Consider the following 19937-nt stretch of genomic DNA (forward strand, 5'->3'; position numbering starts at 1 on the left):
GTTGTGGGCTGTGAGTGGCTGTCTGCCAAAGTGCCAAGTGCTAAAGGGTGATCGGGACATCGCATTTGACACTGAGTTTCTCATTTGACAGGAGCAAGGAACTTCGAGGGGCATTTTTCCATGATTTCGGCGTAATAAACTATTGTTACTGCTTTGACGGAGTCTAGACTCTAGAGTTTTCATACACAGCTATTTTTTTTTGAAAGACTTTCACACACATCTGTGATGCTCTCAATTTTTTAGCAACAGGCAGAAGCAACGACCTTCATTCGAGCACGGCCTCTTGGTGAGTGTGGTTTTTTCGTGAAGCCGCACCGCACCTTGTAGTCGTTTGCTTGATTGCTTCATATAGCTGAAGACTGAAGCTACGACTGAGCACCACCAGCATGCAGGAAGAATCCTCCCTGGCGTCTTGCTTTTTCTCGATCATGGGCCCTTTTTTTTCAATCACGGCTGTTATTTTAATGATCATGGAACGACACACGTCACGAAATGTAGCCAAGTCCACAAAGAATCAGGAATAACATTTGATATGAACTTTTAAAACATTTAACTCAAAACTTTTGACTTTCAAATAACGTGGATTTGAATTCTTCTAGTCAAGTTCTTGCCCATGCCCAGCCTTCACCTCTGATTGTTTATTTTGTAGCAAGCAGCCGCAGCGCAGACTGATATCTTTCTCATCCATGTTCTCCTTTGAGCAGCTAACGTGTCGTCATGCACTCCTTTGAAAATCCATTGGTTCCATTAGCTAACATATTAGGGCTTTGCTACGGTACTCCAATTACCTCTTAAGAGGTAAGAGAGTCAAAAGAAATCACAGCCGTTGATTTCTGGAATTTTCATTTATTAAGTAATTAAAATAAATAGGAGAAAAATCCCAACAATATCCCGCAAATCATGCAGCTTCCGTTTCCTATACGCTTTCATGCTCGGAGAGCCAGCTCCTCACGTACGCATCATGGAAAAAAAATGCCAGCCATCTCAACACAACCAAATATTGTATGATTCAAATCAAACCTACAGAAGGAACAAATTTCATCTTATAACTACTTGTTTGGTACGTGCCATAAAAATAACCAAATCTTCAAGTGTGCCTTCACATGTCTCCCATGTCACGTTTTTGTTATGAACAAATCCATGTCACGCACGTTCACCATTCATGTTAGGAAAAAGTAATCGTTTGATCTGATACACTCATGCTTGTATAACTTGATCTAATAAGAAGATATTTTTCCTATTTTTAGAATTAAAACGTCACATGCCATTATTATTCTCTAAAGTGTCAACCCATTAACCATATCACGTTTAGTTATGGGGAAAAAAATTAAATGGCCATTTGATGGGAGAAGTAGCAATTGGCATGTGTATGTCAAGCAGGTGCCTCAAATCTTCTTCTTGGTGGCTGACGCACCCATGTAGTGACCTGACATGTTTTGACGTTCACATTGAAAAACGAAATTCTTTCGTACGCACTCTCATCATGAACAGGAAATTGTGTCACGTTAAAACAATGAAACTTTATCTGTCCCGTTAGATCTTTTAGAGGTTAGATCTAATAGGAAGTTAGTTCCTATATTTTCTCTATTTTTAGAATTAAATATATAGATACTATTACCTCCTAGAAGGTAATACTTTATTTTCACCCTCAAGATCTACGGTCCACAGTTATTTTGGAGTACCGTAGCAAAGCCCAACATATTATAAGCAACTCTTTCATACCCTTCCTCAAGTAGTAGTGGTGCAATTCGTCTCTTTTGTTTCCATGTAAGCTTCTTATTGATAAACTGGATATGTGCAATACCTAAAGCTAAGAACAAGAGTGCACTGGTTGTTATGAGAACTATCATAATAGATCTAAACCACCCTTTTATATTATTTTTGGTTGAATTCATGTGGCATGGAGCTAAATGAAGCTGAGGTATTCCACCGCAAAGCTTATTATTTCCAATGAGAGACAAGTTAGACAAATATCTGAAAATACCATCTTTTGGTACTTCTCCTTGCAACTTGTTGAAGGATAGATCGAGTTCTGATAATGTTGTCAAATTTTGCAGGAGTCTAGGGATTGGCCCTGACAAGTTTTTATGTGCTAGATATAGCACTTGCAGGTTGTGGATACTTCCAATGGCATCAGGAATAGTACCAGATAATTTATTTATCAATAGATTGAGTGCATTCAGACCCTTTACATTCTTCAAAGTGTGAGGTATGGATACCTGGAATGAGTTACTGTCCAGCAAAAGTTGTTGTAGCATGGTACAGTCCCGATATTCTTCGGTAGCCCACCAGTCAGCAGGTTTCCTGGCTGATATAGGCTGTTAAGATTTCTCGAGTTACCAACTTCAGATGGAAGGGGTCCTGTAATGAATTGTGTGATAAGTCTAAGTATATAGAAAGGACTGGTAGTTTGAAAAGTTCTTTGGGAATTAAACCATTCAGATGGTTCCTTGACAAGTCAAGGAGTGTCACTCTTTAGCTCCCCTAAGCTTGACGGAATCGCACTAAGTTGCCATTGTTTGCATACAGTTTAGTCAATTGTGACAGGTTTCCAATAGATGAAGGTATGATCCCAGAAAAGTGAGTGTTGCAAAGATTGAGCCAGCCTAAGTTTCCTAGCATGCCGATGCTCTCAGGAATGTGGCCGCATATGGAAGTATTCACTGCGCTAAATATTCGGAGGTTAACAAGGTTGCCAATGTCTGAGGGGAGGCTCCCTGAGATCCCACTGAATCTGACAGTGAGAATTTGCAAAGTCTTTGAGAGATTCGCAATTGAACTTGGCATCTGCCTAGTGAATGCGATATTGGAGTGCATAACTAGTTGCTCGAGCTGGCTGCAATTTGACAACGAAGTGATGAATTCCAACCCTTCCTTGTCATTTGCTTGTAGCATGTTGTTGTGCAAGTACAGAATCTGGAGAGCTCACAACATTCCTAGTGGGGGAGGCACATATCCACTGAGCCTGTTACGTTCGAGGAAGAGTATCCTTAGAGTAGTGAGGTTGGAGAGTGAAACAGGGATTGATCCGGTGAACTGGTTTGTCACAAAGCTGAGAAGCTTCATGTTGGGAAATTTGCTGCCAATATTGGCAGGAATGCTCGGAGATCCAACCATTCCAATGAAGACAGGTTGTACAAGGAGTTTGGGGGTTCACCAAAGAGGTTGTTTTTGGCGAGCGTAAGCAATTGGAGGCCTCGGATGCCGCCAAGGCCAGGAGGGATGGTTCCCTCGAGGTGGTTTTGTCCGAGTACTAGGGAAGTCAGTGATGACAAGTTGGCCAGTAACACTGGGATGTTGCCGGTCAGGCTGTTGTTCCACAAGTCAAGCACCATGAGGCGCGTCAGCTCGTCACCGAACTCAGGGGGCACACGCCCATGGAGCTGGTTGGATCAGAGGGCCATGAACATCAGGTTGATGTAGGAGCTTAGGTTGGCAGGGAGCTCACCGGAGAAGGCGTTGTTGCTCAGGTCGAGAGCTTGGAGGCGGTGCAGGCAGCCGAGGCTTGCGGGGATGCCCCCGGTGATGAACCAGTTGGTGCTCAGGTTGAGGAGCCTGAGGGATGACAGGTTGCCGACGGCTGGGGAGAGGACGCCGGTGAGCCCTTGGGAAGGCAGGCTCAGTGAAACTACTCGCCTGCTCTTGGCTCCACACTTCACCCCCTCCCTGCTGCAGAAGCTGAACCTGCCAGCGCTGCCGTTGCAGGAGGCAAGCGTGTCGCCATGGCCGCCGCCCGCAGCGGCCTTGATTGCGAGCAGCACGGCCTCATCGTTGGCTTGTGCAGGCAAGAGCGTCGTGATGGGGATGGAGGCCGATAGCAGCAGCAGGAGAAGGCTCACTGATGAACGCATTGTCTTGGCTTTGCTGTGCTGTGGGTGATCGATGATAGTGAACGGTGCCAGTGAAGTTCACACAGCTCGATGGTGCTATTTTATTTTTTGAATGATGGTCGATGGTGCTATTTATTCTGGATGGATTTGCATGGTGCCAAAGACCAGAATTAATCTGGGAGGACATCAATCGCATTTCCACATAGCTCGTTATTTCTTTCTCTCTTTTCTTCCTTGAGATGGAGATGTTGATGGTGATGCATTTGGTAAAAAGGTCATGGAAACCGCATGTGGGTTGGCGTGTTCCACCAGTATTCAGTCCGTGTGCTCATCAGTGTTCACTCGCGTGGCACTCTCACTCTGCTGGTTAACTGGTTCCGTTCTTCGTCCACTGGATGGAGGGATTGCAGCAGTGTATGGGATTGTGGACGCATAGTTGATGACTCTGTTCGGCTGACTTGTCAGCCAACCAGCCAGCAGTATTTTTCTCTCACAGCAAATCAGCACCAGCCAGATATCAGTATTTTTCTCTCAGAACAAATTAGCACCAGCCAGACATCAGTACTTTTCTCTCAGAACAAATTAGCACCAGCCACAGCTAACCAAACAGACTCGGTAAATCCTATGGTCGAGGCACGCGGCGCTGATTTGCAGGTGCAGTCATTAGCTTAGTCAACACTGATTTCTCGTCTTTAATTTCTCCATCCAAAGCAATGCGAGTCAGGCACATTGTGCAGAAATGAGAAATGTGTGGATACATTGCCACGTGGCACAATCCTACACGATGCTCGTTTGCAAAGTCTCTTGGACGGCTTTCAAGAAAGCAACACACGAGTCAATCTAAGCTCTGATTGACATGGCCCTGAAAACCTTTTAAAACGCAAGAGGCTGCTGCTGCCAATTCTCCTGGGAGAGATGTGGGCTTTTTTTTAATGCATGCGTCGAGGGCCCAACTTTTCTATCTTTCAGCCCTGCAGCAGAGTCCATAGAAAGTTTGCAGGCCTAAAACTACACACGCACCGGCAAGGAAGCCCACGGAGGAGGCAGCCGCGGAGATGCGGAGAGCGAGAAGGGCGGCGAGGAGGGGAAGAAAGACCGTGCGGGGAAGCTGACCGCGGAGGCGGATAGGCTGCATCGCTGAATAAGCCTATAGCAAGAGGAAGCTCAGCCCAGCACCACATCCCTCGCTACGGCATCCAGACCACCGTACGGCGTCCACGTCGTCCTCCCGGTGAGCTCGGGAAGCGCGCCGTCTCCGTCGACACCAAGGTTATCACCAGGTTCACATCCCTTTACCTTAGGTAGTGGTAGTTCGGTGCTGGTGGTTGGCGTGGCTCATTTTATTTGATAGCAGCAGCAGTGAATGTGAATGAAGATGGATGGATGTGTGGTTGGATCGCGATAAGATTTGTGGTGGTGCTCATGGGGCGCTTTTCCTCATGGATTTTGTGACTAATGTTGCCTCTTCAATGATTTGGGCTTTCTGTTGTATGATGGTCCAACCGCGAGGGAACGAAAATGTCATTTGCTTTGCTACTTGCATGGCTTGGCTTCAACATTTCCAACTGAATAATTCACATAGTGCTCTGAAATGTGAAATTTCTGCGGTGATTACTGTCCCTCTTGCATGTTGTTCCATGTTTAGCTAATTTAATATGTCGTGTAAGGCGTTGGTTCGCTATATTTCCTCTGGGCCATCGCTTAGAGCACAGTTATATTTTCTGAATTTCTTCATCTTGTGCTGCTCTCATCTGTGTGCACCCTGATTGCCATATAGACCTAGCCAGTTTGATCTGTAGACTTCGTAGTTATTGATTTAATTTCTGTGGAAATTTTATTGTTCTTTCATTCCAAGTGGTTATTCTGAATCCGTAGACTTTTGGAATGTGTGTGAGGATGTGACTAAGCTCTATGTGAATGATATACCCACTGTTGTGGTGGTTCAAACATTTCATATCTTAAGGTGGTAAATGTGCATGCATTTTAATTTTCCCTTTTCAGTCTTATGCAAAGAAATACAGGCTCATACGAGAGGTATTAATTTTTACAGCATATATGGCTTCAATTATTTTAAGTGACTACTTATATCTACAATGTATCCTAATCGACCTTCTGCTGTTTGACCATTGCTCTTGCAAATGACTGCACTCGGTGTCTTCTCCAGCTAACAGGAAATCATAAGGTATGAATCTCTGATGTCATGCTTGTGCATCTCTCATCATTGTTTGGTCCTTTGATGTGCTTTGAGCAGCACCAAAACTTGATTCTATTAATCATAATTTGACTCCACATGCAGCGAAACTGTCGAAACAGCAGTGCTAAGGTTTTTTTTTTTTTGCTATGCGCATCCTTCAATCTTCAGGTAAATATATATCTCATGCTATAGTATGCTGAGACTATATACATCACCAGTCATTGAGAAAAAAAACTTGATGGGAAGAGGCAGACAACCTCTCTGCTTTGAATTAAGAAGGAAAGCAGGGCTCATTGAGATAACATCTTAGAGCATTCCCCAATACTCTACAAAGATGCGAACATAATTGACCTTAGAATTCCTCTGTACCATGGAGGGAATTACTGGGAAACAACACAAGAATATCAATTGGCTAAATTTTGACTTATACATCTTATTGAATTCTCTAATAAAAGTGACTTAAAACTCTGAATTTAATCTTACCGATGCATTACTCTTTATTAGACGTCCTCTGGACTTTCATAAAACTGATGTAAACGAATGCAGATTGTTATATGTATGGATGATAGAACTGAAGCATCATATACATCTTCAGCTATTTAAGGCAAGTGACTATCTGCAACCATCTTGCTCATTTTCAGCTCTACTTATTCTCTGCTGCTTGTAGAGTTGTTGCTAATCCTCATGTTCTACCACCAGACTGGTATGAATCTCTGATAGCATGCATCTTAGTTGCTGCATCCTGTATCAGTGTCCTCTCTCTAGGTTGTTTTCTTGAGCAGGATATCCCAAGGGAAATGACATGGCTCAAACAATTCTCAGTTCTGTTTCTTATACTGTCATCATAGGTGTTTGTGTGCAACCATATTGTTGTATCCGCTATCTCCCAGATTTTGTGCGGAAGAGCATCCTCTGAGTACTTGTGTAGATCTAGTGAACCTGTGAACATAGCATCTGTTGGACTCTTTCCTGTAAACATCTCGAGCAGCAGTATTCCTAGGCTATAAACATCACCAAGAGTTGTGATGGAAGATCCTTCACTATACTCTATGATTGTGCAAAAGAAAAAAAAAGCATCAGTCAGCATGTCATATTTATAGAAGGGCTCGGAATAATGAACAAATGACAGAATACATCAATTTTAGCGACCACTTACCAGGAGCAACATAGCCAATGGAGCCTCTTATTCCAATTGTGCTATTAGAATTTTGCAGAGTTGTACTTCCACTTTCTGAAATGATTCTAGATATGCCAAAATCTCCAACACGGACCGTCATATTTTCTGCAATAAGGATGTTGCTTGGCTTGAGATCACAGTGGACGATTGGTGGCTGGCAGTGATTATGAAGATAGTCCAAGGCATCCATGATATCAACAGCAATATCCAGCCTTTGTGCTAAGCTGAGAGTATTGTTCTGAGTGGGCATGTCAAATTTTTTATGGAGCCAAGAGTGCAAGCTACCATTCGGCATGAACTCAAGAACCAATGCCTTGAAGTCTTGACCTTGTTTGTTGATGCTTGAGCAGCAGGTGATGATCTTTATAAGACATCGGTGATGCACTCTTCTCAATGCCTCACATTCAGCTATGAAACTTTTAGTAGAGCCAGACTGTTCAAGGTTTAAAACTTTTACAGCCACAATAGTTCCCGCACCTTGCAAAGCACATTTATAGACTGCCCCGAAGCTTCCTTTACCAAGCAAATTTGCTTCTGAGAATCCATTGGTTCCATTTTCTAATGCATGGTAGGAAATTCTTTCATACTGTTCCTCAACTATTGATGGTTGGAATGGGCTCCTCTGCTTATCCTTCTTATAGATCAAGTAAATGAGCGCAGTAAGGATGGCTAATAATAAGAGTGCACCGGTTGTTGGTAGAGCTATTGTAAGATACTTCAAATGTCTTCTTCTGTTTTTTCTTTCATAATCTATCTTGCATGGAGCTAAATGAAGTGGTGGTATTCCTCCACAAAGGTTGTTATTTCCAGTGATTGACAGTTTGGTCAGATTTCTGAAAATCCCCTCTTTTGGCACTTCCCCTTGCAGGTTGTTGAAGGACAAATCCAACATCGACAATGATGCTAGATTCTGTAAAACTGCAGGGATTGGCCCTGACAAATTGTTGTGTGCTAAACTCAACTGTTGCAGGCCATGAATATTTCCAATGGCTTCAGGAATAGTACCAAACAACTCATTCAGGGACAAGTTGAGTGCAGCCAGACCCCTGTTTAGAGATCGGGGTATACTTCCATTGAATAAGTTATCGTCCAACCAAAGTTCTTGCAGCACAGTGCACAGCCTAATACTTTCAGGTATCTCTCCAGACAGTCGGTTTCCTGATAGAACCAAGAAGTTTAGGTTACCCAAGTTACCAACTTCTGAGGGGAGGGGTCCAGATAGTGAATTATACGATAGGTTTAAATAACTCAAAGAACTAAGTGGTAGTTTGAAAATCTCCCTAGGAATTGAACCGTTTAGTTGGTTCGTTGACAAATCTAAGTGAACTATACTGTTTAACTTCCCAATGCTTGCTGGAATTGGTCCCTCTAGATTGCTATGATATGCAGAAAACCAAACTAACTTTGTGAGATTCCCAATAGACGACGGTATTTGGCCTGACAAGTTAGTATTGAACAAACTAAGTGTAGTCAATTTTCCAAGATTGCCGATGCTATCTGGAATCACTCCGGATATGGAAGTATCTTGAACATCAATCCTTTCAAGGCCCACCAGATTGCCGATAGCTGAGGGCAAGCTTCCCCAAATCCCAGTGTCGCTAAACAAGAGAAATTGTAGGGTTGTTGAGAGATTCACTATTGAGCTTGGTAGGTGCCCGGTGAAAGCGGTGTTGGCATAGATAATTAATCGCCGGAGCTGGCTGCAATTTGACAAAGAAGTGATAAATTCCCATCCTTCCCTGTCGTTAGCTTCTAGCATATTCTCGCCCAAGTACAGATTTTGCAGGACTCGTAGTTTCCCCACCGTGCGAGGTACATATCCACTGAGGCTATTTTGTGCGAGGTCAAGTACCTGGAGTGATGTGAGGTTGGAGAGTGAAGCAGGGATGTGCCCGGTGAACTGGTTTCCCGCTAAAATAAGGTGTTGCATGTTGGGGAACATACTGCCAATATTAGTAGGGATGCTTCCGCTGAGCATGTTGGACTGAATCTGCATAATTTCCATTGAAGACAAGTTGTATAGGGAGACAGGGAGATCGCCAAAGAGGTTGCTGAAGGCGAGCCCAAGAAACTGGAGATCCTTGAGAATGCCAAGGTTACGCGGGATAGTACCCTCAAGCTGGTTAAATGAGAGTTCCAGAGCACCCAATGAAGATAAGTTGCCCAGTGACGCTGGGATGGAACCGGTGAGACTGTTGTTCCTAAGGGTGAGAAACCTAAGACTCATCAGTTTGTCGCCGAACTCAGAAGGCACGCTCCCGCTGAGCTGGTTGAAGCGGAGGTGCATCACCATTAAGCTAGTGCATGAGCTCAGGTTGGTGGGGAGCGGGCCAGAGAAGGCATTTTGGCTCAAGTTGAGGATGCGGAGGTGGCCAAGACGACCGAGGCTCGCGGGGATGTTACCGCTGAATTCGTTGTAGGTCAAGTTAAGAATCCTCAGGGAGGACAGGTTTCCGACGGCAGGCGAGAGCACGCCAGTGAGCCCATAGGATGGCAGGCTCAGCGCCACCACTCGACGGTGCCTGCCGCGGCACCTCACCCCCTCCCAGCTGCAGTATCCACCATCGGTGCTCCCATTCCAGGAAGCGAGCGCGTTGCTATTGCCGCCAACCGCTGCCGCCTTGAAGGCCAGCAGCGCCGCCTCATCGTCGGCGTCGGCGGCCGGGAGTGTGGAAAAGAACATGGAGGCGGTTAGCAGTAACAACAAGCACGCCGACCGGATTGCCATGCTGATTTCTTTGGTGGTATGCTTTGGGGATTTGATGGGCTGCAATTGGTGTACAACTATAAATGTTCAAGTACAGGCAGGGTGCTTGTGCTATTTACAGATGTGGATCGCGTTATCATGTGCCGCTGTGACATGTACACATGTGGTTGCCAAAATTAGAGTGCTTTCTTTAGACCAACTAAAATTAGAGTGTTGGGTACACTAGCGTTTCCTAGCTAGCCGCTTTGACTTCAAGTCAATACTGAGAGTTCAGGTTCAGGACCCTGCCAAATGAGCAACCAATAATGCCGTTTTTATGCGCTAGAGGGCACTCGGAGGCCGACAACAGCTTCTACGACCTCCACTGAAACAGGGGATAATTCATTCATGTCATACGGGTAGGTACAAGAAACGTGTCACCTCCTGGCCCGGGATTCTTTTCGCTGTGTGTTTGGTTCCATCTGGTGTGTGGTGCTCCTTCTAGCCACTTGCTAGCTACCCCATGTAGACCGCAATGCGTGGTGCTTGGTGGCACCTCGTGTCGAAAATTCTTTGGCCTTTGGGTGGCCGTAGAGCTTTGTTGAAATCAGCATTTACTGATGTCGTGGCGGCGTGTCATCTGTCAAGATGATTGAAGCTGATGTCCGTCCCGGCTGATTTTTTTTTTGAGCATTTCCGGCTGATGAAACAGCAACGGAATCTGTGAGTTTGTTTGCGAACGGCCCAGGCGACCGGATAGGCCAGTGGTTTTTTTATTTTTTTATTTTCGTTTTTTACAAAAATATATTTTTGTTTTCGAAATTTACAGGAATATACCCCGGCCGCCCCGCTGTCGGGCGGCCGGGACCTAGTCGCCCCGCTGCGGGGCGGCAGGGGCTTTTGTGCAAAAATTTTTACGAAAATATTTGCGCGCAGGTCCTGGGGGCCGGTCGACCGGCAGCGGGGCGGCCGGCCCCCCAGGCCGTCCGGCAGCGGGGCGGCCGGCCCTGGCCGCCCGGCTGCAGGGCGACCGGCTCTCCCACCCTTATATAAGGGTTGGCTGGCCCCCCACCCCTCATTTGCATCACTAAAATTCCAGAAACCAAGAAAAAAGAGGGAGGGAGGGAGAGATGCGAAGCCCTGCCGGATTTTCGAGCCGGCGACAGCAGGTAACCAAAATTCTTCTACGCTTTACAAATAGATTATGTTGTAATTATTTTTGTTGAAACAGTAGATTAGCAATCAATTTAATTATTGTTACGAGTGATTAGTGGTACATTTAGGTGCAGTTACTTGTAATGATCAGCATTGATACAGTACATTTAGTGTTAGATTAAATATTAGAAAGTACTAGAAAATTGTTAGAGAAGTATTAGAAAGTCTTAAAAATTGGAAGATAATATTAAATTTTTTAGAAAATGTTAGAAAATTGTAGAAAGTATTTTGTTGAAATAGTAGTTTAGCAATAAGTTTAATTATTATTAGGAGTGATTAGTGGTACATTTAGGTGTAGTTACTAATAATGATTAGTGTTGATATAGTATATTAGCAATCTGATTGCTCACTTGTGATTGCCAGGGCTCAACACCATGGCATCCTCAGGATCCACCTACATTCCATGGAGTAAGGTGACGGAAACAGTCCCACAAGGAGTTCAGGTGCCTATGTGTTTTTGCGGATCCTTGTGCAAACTAATGAAATCAAGGGTTTTGGGGGACGACTTTGGCAAGAGGTTCTTCATGTGCGAGAATTACGAGTACGACCCGCCCAAGCATTACGGCAAGGACCGAGCAAAGGTACTACAAAACACTATCAGAGTTTGTCACTTTCAGATCTAGTAATGACTTCTAACATGATTTGAGGAAAGACTCCACCGCCTCTATGTGATTTCGTGCAGTGGTTAGACACCGAACAATCTCAGCAGGATAAGGACCACATGGAGCGTCAAGTAAGGTGGGCTACACAAAGGTGGCAACGAATGCTGCATGAAGAACAGATGGAGGAGAAGCGCAAGAAAAAACAGGAGGAGATTCAGAAGAGGATTGCAGAAGTGGAACGTCAGAAGGCAGAGGAACGTGAAGCTGATAGGGAGAGGAAGCGAGAGAAGGCCCGCCGTGCTAAGGAAGCAGGGTCTGAAGCTATTAGAAAGGGAAAATATCCCCGGTGCACTCAGTACAGCACCACCATGTAATCCCGGCATTTTACATTTGTAAGGATCACCGGGGTGTCCGACCCTAGAGGGGGAGGGGGTGAATAGGGTCGCTAATCGCTTTTTATCCTAGGGCTCAATCTATTTGCATAAGATAAACCTAACACGTTCTACACATGCTAGTTATGACTAAGGTTTATCTATCCTACTCTCTACTTACCCCTAAAAGACTTGCAACCTATAGTCGATCCTAATCAAACTAACTAGGAAAGTAAAGGTACACAATATAGAGTAAATGCGAAAACGTAATACGGTAAGTAAAGAGGTATGAGAGGGAATATGCAAACTCCCGTGAAGACACCAAGACACACGATTTAACGTGGTTCGGTTAGGACACCAAGTCCCTCCCTACGTCCACGGCCACTTATCCAACACGAACAAGTGTGATGCCAAGTCTCTTCGCTTGATCACCGTCTTGCGTTCGCCACCGAGGCTCCCGGCAAGCAAAGGCTAAGTGACCCCGAGTCACCAAGACAAGGCCACCGCCACCGTCTCTCTCAAAGCGTCACCAATGGCAAGCAAAGTTGGTTTTGTAAACTGGCTTTGTTTGACACTGTAATTAGCGGTCAAAGTGTCACTATTCACTAGCACGCTACAAAACTAGCGCGAACCAAATAGGCTTCTCCCCCGACACCACTTTCTAGCCTCCCAGATCAGCTTCTCCGTGAGGTTCAAAAAAAAAATCAGCTTCTCTGTGAGAATGTGGTAGACAGCCGGCGCTGGTGGTGGCGAGGACGAGGCGTTGGCGAGGTGGCACTGGCGTTGGTCCGCCGCTAGCCTCTTACAGACCATCGGGAACTCCGCGTCGCCGCTGCCATCCCGCCGCGGCCCGGCTGTAACATCCCAGGTTGCGACCGGTCCGACTGGTGTCATCGGCCGGTCAGACCGGTAGCGGCAGCACGCGTCACGGCGGCCACGCGTCGAGCATCCTCGCCGGCGAGAGCGGCGTGGCCACATGCCGGCCATCCTCAGTGCCAACGCCGCGTCCTTATCCATCTCCCGAAGCCTCTCCACGCCATAGCGTCTCTGCCTCACCACGCCCGCGCCGCCCGAACAGAGCCGCTCGAGCAGAGCAGACCGCCGCCGCCCCTACCATTGATCTCCTCCCTCCGGCCGCTGTTCGTCGATCCCTTCCGCAAGGACCTCCACAACCTCGTCCCGCATCTCCTCCACACCTCCCCATGCCTCGCTCAAGCTCTTCCCCACCGGAATCGGCCCTCCATTGCCGGCCGCCATGGGAGCACCGCCGCAGCTCTGCCCCTTCGCGTCGATCCGCTTCTCCGGTCCTCCTCCGCCCAAATCAACCCCGGGAATGGGTTCGTGGTGAGCTCCTCCACCTTCCCCACCCCTTCCCTGCCCTTTTCCCCGTGGTTTCCTCGCCAGAGCGTCGCCACACGCCCCGCGCGCGCCACCCCCTAGGTTCGGATTATCCGGCACCTTCCAGTGGCAAAAAGTACTGCTTGGCCGGATCATCCGACCTATGGGTGGATCATCCGACCATGAGGACTTAACGGCAATCCGAAGCCAAAACTTTCTGGTGGTGGTCGGATCATCCGGCGTTGGGTCGGATCATCCGATCAGCACAGACCTTCAGTGCTTATAAAATACGTAGAAAATTGTAGAAAAATGGGTAAAATACAAAACCAGTTTTGTTAGCTTCGTATGACTAGCCGTCTGCTATCATTTATAAGCACTTCATTTCTAATGAAAGTTTTCTACAGGTTAGACTCTCTTCCGCTGCTATCATTTATTATGTAAATTTAATTTGAAAAAAGTCATTTTGTAAATACTTTAGCTTTGTTCACTATTTTTTGTGAAATTGTATCATGCTGGTACCGTCTGCGCTCGCCGTCGTGCGAGACTACAGTGTGTTTCGATCGGCATGTCGGTTGGAAATAGGCTGTCAAGTTATACTTAATTAAGCTAATGCGCTTGATGCATTCAAATGATGGCGGTTGCGCTTAATTAAGCGTTCTAACTTGGCGGTTCTGTCACAGTTGGTATCAGAGCTGAAATGCACCAGGGAGAGTACTAGTATGATTATTTTTAGTATTTTTTAAAACTAAAAATGAGTTTCAGAAGAATACATTTTTTGCGCTTAAGGGATTAGGAGAAATTAGTTCGTAAGCCCTACATAGTGTAGGTTAGGTCAGGTGGCCAGGTATATAATATTAACTAACTTACAGTACATTATCATTTTTGAATATATATATTATATTGTGACTTTTCTGCAGGTACACTAACCCCGCTTACATTAGCAGACTTAATGTAAGAATTACGTATCTAATTCTTGTTAAATATATATATACCCTTCCCTATCTTAAATGGTTCTATGACTATTTTAGTTTATCTAAACCTTTTTCTACTATTGGTCAGTTGTAAATTGAGGTTAGGCCATTGTTCGAGTGCTTGAGGATAATTCATTCCGCCCATTCTTGATAACTAAAAGCACCCTGTTGTTCTTTTAGCATTAGTATTCGTTTATTTCTAATCGCCTTGATTCTTGAACCTAGTTCCAATCCGTTTGCGTTCTTGCTCAAATAAATATAAAAGAATTAGAAAATTGATCACATATATTATAGTCATCCTGCCAGGCAAACACACTATAGCATCGCATCATATTGCATTAGTGGGCCATGCAAGATTAGGGAAACTTTGGTGGTAATTTGACTGACCATGTGGATTCATGCCTTTGAACATGATTTCGGGTTGCTTTTTACCTCTTCAATCTCTCTGTAATCAATCGTGTTATTCGGATTTCAATTATTGGTTCTTATATATGGTGGAGATTTGTCCCATGACCTATAGTGCCGCGACGGGACCTAGGGCCTCGCGTGTGCGGCCGCCACGCGACTGTGTCACTAGGTGCGCACGGGTGCTTAAGTGCGTGTGGATGGAACTACATCGACACTTTTTTTGTGCAATATTTGGAACCGTTTTTCCTCTACCTTTGTTCTTTAAGGGGGTATGGTCTCGGGGAATAACCATGCGAATGGGTTGTTTTATATAGGAGTTTGTGGGGGTCATAGTTTACTAACGTGCTTAGCAACATGTGCATTTTGCATCATACAACTCAATTAATAAATATTATTGAGCAAGAATATTCCTAGGCAAAAAATTTTCCTTGATACTCTAATGGTTCTTGGTCCCAACCAAAAAGAATTTGATTCAATCGATGTTAGGCTTTGTGTTAATCAAGTGTAAGAAACTTGGAATTGATTTCTTACTTGAGTTATTCTTCCTCCAAGTATGCACGTGAGACAGTGTGCAGGATTTCATGGCCAATTCTCATTAGTCATGTATAGTTATTAGAAGTTCATTCTCAGCCCTTTTCTTTCCCTATAAATCTCGGGACGAGATTTCTTTAAGGGGGTAGGATTATAACATCCCAGGTTGCGACCGGTCTGACCGGTGTCGCCGGCCGGTCAAACCGGTAGCGGCAGCACGCGTCACGGCAGCCACGCATCAAGAATCCTCGCCGGCGAGAGAGCCGTGGCCACGTGCCGGCCATCCTCGGCGCCAACGCCGCATCCTTATCCATGTCCCGAAGCCTCTCCACGCCACAGCGTCTCCGCCTCACCACGTCCGCGCCGCCTGAATAGAGCCGCTCGAGCAGAGTAGACCGCCGCCGCCCCTCCCATCGATCTCCTCCCTCCGGCCGCCGTTCGTCGATCCCTTCCGCAAGGACCTCCACAACCTCATTCCGCATCTCCTCCACACCTCCCCATGCCTCGCTCAAGCTCTTCCCCGTCGGAATCGGCCCTCCATTGCCGGCCGCCATGGGAGCACCGCCGGAGCTTCGTCCCTTCGCGTCGATCCACTTCTCCGGTCCTTCTCCGCCTTTTCCCGTGGTTTCCTCGCCGGAGCGTCGCCACACACCGCGCGCGCGCGTCGCCCCCCCAGGTTCGGATTATCAGGCCAAGTACCGGATCATCCGACCCAACCCTCTTTTTGTAAACGAAACTCACTCTAGAAATACCCAGGTCCGGATCATCCAACCTAGGGTCGGATCATCCGGCACCTTCTAGTGGCAAAAGTACTGTTTGGCCGGATCATCCGACCTATGGGCGGATCATCCGACCATGGAGACTTAACGGCAATCCGAAGCCAAAACTTTCTGGTGGTGGTCGGATCATCTGGCATTGGGTCGGATCATCCGATCAGAACAGACCTTCAGTGCTTATAAAATACGTAGAAAAATGGGAAAAATACAAAACAAGTTTTGTTAGTTTCGTGTTTTTATTCTCTACATGGTAGAACCATGAAATGCGTTATTTGACAACTTTTTATGTACAATTTTATTTATACTAGATAAATGCTTTTCTAGATTGTTAAATACGTAAATAGAGTTAGGAATGTGCTAAAAATATAAAACCAGTTGGGTTAACTTGGTTTAGACTCGTACAAGATTTAATTAACCTCCGCTTTTGAAGTTGTTCATGTTTAGGTAATAGCGACCTTGCGCTTGTATTGCTGCCCTTTTTACTGCATCATCCATGCATTTATGCATATGCATTGTTGTAACTTATTTAGGTACGCTAGATGTACAACGCGTGGACATGAAGCACACGGTGTTAAAGCCGAACCACAAATCGGTGTTCTGTGGACATTTCCAAAAGATGGAAGGACCCGCTGAGGCAACTGAAGACCGGGCCCAAGGTCGGAAGGGCCAAAGGCCTTGTTAGCATTAACACTAACTTAGTGTTACCCTAGGCAAGCCCCGGTGCATGTCCTATTATTTTAAATTATGATTCACTATATATATGCTTGTTTATTACTTGTGTATTACGTTTTAGGAATTATTTGAAACTCTGGTTGCATGATCCTTAGGTTTCCTTGAGTTTATACTAGCATGTCTAGGTCGATAGCAATGCCATGCTTAATAGGTATCGGTAGAAGACGGGTGATTTCTTGTCACTCGCGAGATATAGGATATTATAGAAGTCGAGTAATTGCTGGTTACTCGCAAGATATATAATTATCTTTACATTTCAGTATACGAGATATGGAATGCAATATGGAAATGAATGGAAATTTGAGACCGGACGGGGAGTGTTGGTGATATATAGGTATGGCAGCAGGACAGGGATTCCTAGGTGTCTTAGCCTCGTCTGTGTCGATTAAAGACCAGTCGTTGTCGGCAGTGCTGATCGGGAATTGAACTGTACTAACCGCATGCCAGGAGTAGGAGGTAGTCAAAATTGGTAAGCCTAGTAATGCCTCACTTCGAAAGTACATGACCCCATCTCACCTCCTGGGGTAGTCGAGTAGTCGCGGAGAAATAGGGATGTATTTATTTACTTTTGGTGGTCTCACGTTGAGCTCGGCTGACCATATGAAGGTGGGGCGGTCCTGTAGTTCGAGGCAGGGAGGGGAATGGTTGGTGCGTGTGGTCCGACGGGGCTTATGCATGCCGTGTTGTTTGGGTTCACCTTGCAAGGTTAAATCGGATCGATTCGCCGTGTCTCGCGGATATGAGGGTCTTGATCTCTTTATCGCCTCGTAGTAATGAGATAGAATATGAATGATATATGATGATGATTACTTTGAATTGTTATTTAATGCTCCACCATGGTTGCTCTAGTTGTTATGCAAATATTAGCTGATGGTTAGGCTAAAGAAAAATCTTGAGCTAAAATATTGAAAGTAAGGACTCACTTTTAGATGCTTTTTCGGCAAAACAAAACCACCAGCCAAAAGTCTTGTATGTCTAGATATGTGGGCTGTGTATACCCAATAGTCAGGTAAGTTTTGCTGAGTATTTGTTGCTCAGGGTTTATTGTTTACTCTATTTCAGTTATAGGAGCTAATCCGGATTTACATCGGTGGGCTCGATGTGACGTTCTCACGTCTACGTAGTTATCATTGTATTTTATTTTATTTCATTTGATTTCTAATGAAAATTTTCTACATGTTAGACTCTCTTCCGCTGCTATCATTTATTATGTGAATTTAATTTGGAAAAAATCGTTTTGTAAATACCTTAGCTTTGTTCACTATTTTTTGTGAAATTGTATTATGCTGGTATCGTCTGCGCTCGCCGTCGTGCGAGACTATGAGTGTGTTTCAATCAGCTTGTGGATTGGAAACAGACTGTCGAATTAGTGAAATAATAAGCTAATGCGCCTAATGCGTTCAAATAATGGCGGTTACGCTTAATTAAGCATTCTTGGCGGTTCTGTCACACCGGCCTCATCGCAGCCTCCTCAACGCGCCTCCGCGTCGTCTCGCCATCCCCATCCCCCATGATTCCACGGCCCGCCCGCCAATGGCAGGTGCGTCCGACGCCCGCCCTCGCACGCGCGCTTCCTGTCACACCCGGTTTTAAGGACAAAACCGAATGCATAACTATATGTATGTCATAATCAAGTTTCATACATATAGAGACATTATAAGTGAATAATCAGTAACAGTATCACGAAAAGGAGAAAAACAATAACTAAAAGACTATCAGAGTTTACAGCTTGTCCTGGAAACGAAGACTCCAAACTTCATAGACAATCGACTGGGGGTTGCGTACGCCTAGAACTCAGTATCATCTTCAAAAGACCTCACCACAACTTTCTGCTTCTGAGCAGCAGTAAGCAAGGGTGAGTACACTTATGGTTGGTACTCAGCAAGGCCACAAGAAATAACCAGAATATGATTTATATCCATCTTTAAGTTTATTAATCATGTGAGGGTCCAAGCCACTCTTGACCGTGAGCACGGCTAACCGGTTAGTTTTAACTCTGCAGAGGTCGTACACTTTCACCACAATTCGCGTAAAAGTTCCGAAGAACTTCGAACCCAACCACGCAATATGCTAGCTAGGCACAATACCACAATTCTGAGGTGTGATTGCATAGGGACGCTATGAGGCCTTTACAAAGAATCACTATATGTACGCACTGGTCCCTGGCTTTCTACGGTACCTCAGAAGACGAAGCTTCCTTCACCCGCTCCTCAAATATCGATAACCCAAAAATCCACCAATCAATCGCCCTAGGCACGACATATAGATCGTCTAATTACTTAGCCAAGACCAGAGCCATATAGTATTGTGGTTGTACGGTTTTCTTGGGTGGTTCTCCATGTTCCAATTAAATCATAGTACTCTTGTAAATAAGTATAGATAGAAAGATGGTTAGGGTCACTTGCCTTTCTCCAACGAAAAGCTACTCTTACTGCTCTTCAGCTTTTGCTCACTTGGAAATCTTGATTCTTCAATCCTCGAACAGCGATCCTTCTACTCGAAACAATCATGGGCAAACATACAAAGCAAACAACAAGATACATCTAAGAACAATACACCAGAACAAAAGAAAGGCTTTAAAAGAGCGTACTAAAGGATAGAGCTCACTGCTATGGTTACGAGAGCGCAAGAAACGCAGAAAATAGAACTAAAACGGCAAATCTATGGACTAAACGGTGCTTCAGGGATCTAGTCGCGATTAACAAAAGGGTTAAGAACTAACAAAAAAGATTTGTAAGACACAACAAAGTGTGCTCACATAAGATAACAGGGTGATAAAACTATTGCACTCATCACAAGGATCTCGTGAGCGCAAGAATCGATGAAAACGGAGTTAAAATGGAAAAGTTATGGCTAAAATAAGGTTCCAAGGACTTATTTGCGATAGATCTAAACTGCCAGGGGCTAGCTCTAAAGAAACAAGGGACTAAAATGAGATTAAACCTAAACTACAGGGGCTAGCGCGCAAAACTCCAGCTCCTGGACGGCAGGTTCTATTTTAGAAAATAAAGGACTGGTTTGTAAACATGTTTGAACTGCAGCGGACTGCGGCTTGATTCTCACAAAACTTAGGGGCTTCTTTGCAAAACTTCCTAGGGTTGATTGG

The 19937-nt window shown here is 45.2% G+C and overlaps 1 protein-coding gene and 1 long non-coding RNA gene across 3 annotated transcripts; one reads left to right on the forward strand and one right to left on the reverse strand.

Annotated features, from left to right (window-relative positions):
- Positions 1 to 4869: 4869 nt before the first annotated feature.
- LOC120672449 lies at positions 4870 to 6906 on the forward strand. 2 transcript variants are annotated; one of them, XR_005674133.1, is made up of 2 exons: positions 4870 to 6192; positions 6571 to 6906. It is a non-coding gene; the product is annotated as an uncharacterized LOC120672449 (long non-coding RNA). The 2 variants fall into 2 exon arrangements; XR_005674134.1 differs by having other exon boundaries at positions 4870 to 6012.
- LOC120672446 (probable LRR receptor-like serine/threonine-protein kinase At3g47570) lies at positions 6260 to 10100 on the reverse strand. The gene is made up of 2 exons (XM_039952843.1): positions 7181 to 10100; positions 6260 to 7071 (listed from the first exon to the last, which is right to left on the reverse strand). Exons 1-2 carry the CDS (start codon positions 9927 to 9929, stop codon positions 6707 to 6709), a joined length of 3114 nt encoding a protein of 1037 aa, XP_039808777.1. The 5' UTR covers positions 9930 to 10100; the 3' UTR covers positions 6260 to 6706.
- Between the last annotated feature and the right edge of the window lie 9837 nt (positions 10101 to 19937).

This window comes from Panicum virgatum, chromosome 5N (genome assembly GCF_016808335.1).
Source record: "Panicum virgatum strain AP13 chromosome 5N, P.virgatum_v5, whole genome shotgun sequence".
Lineage (NCBI taxonomy): Eukaryota > Viridiplantae > Streptophyta > Magnoliopsida > Poales > Poaceae > Panicum > Panicum virgatum.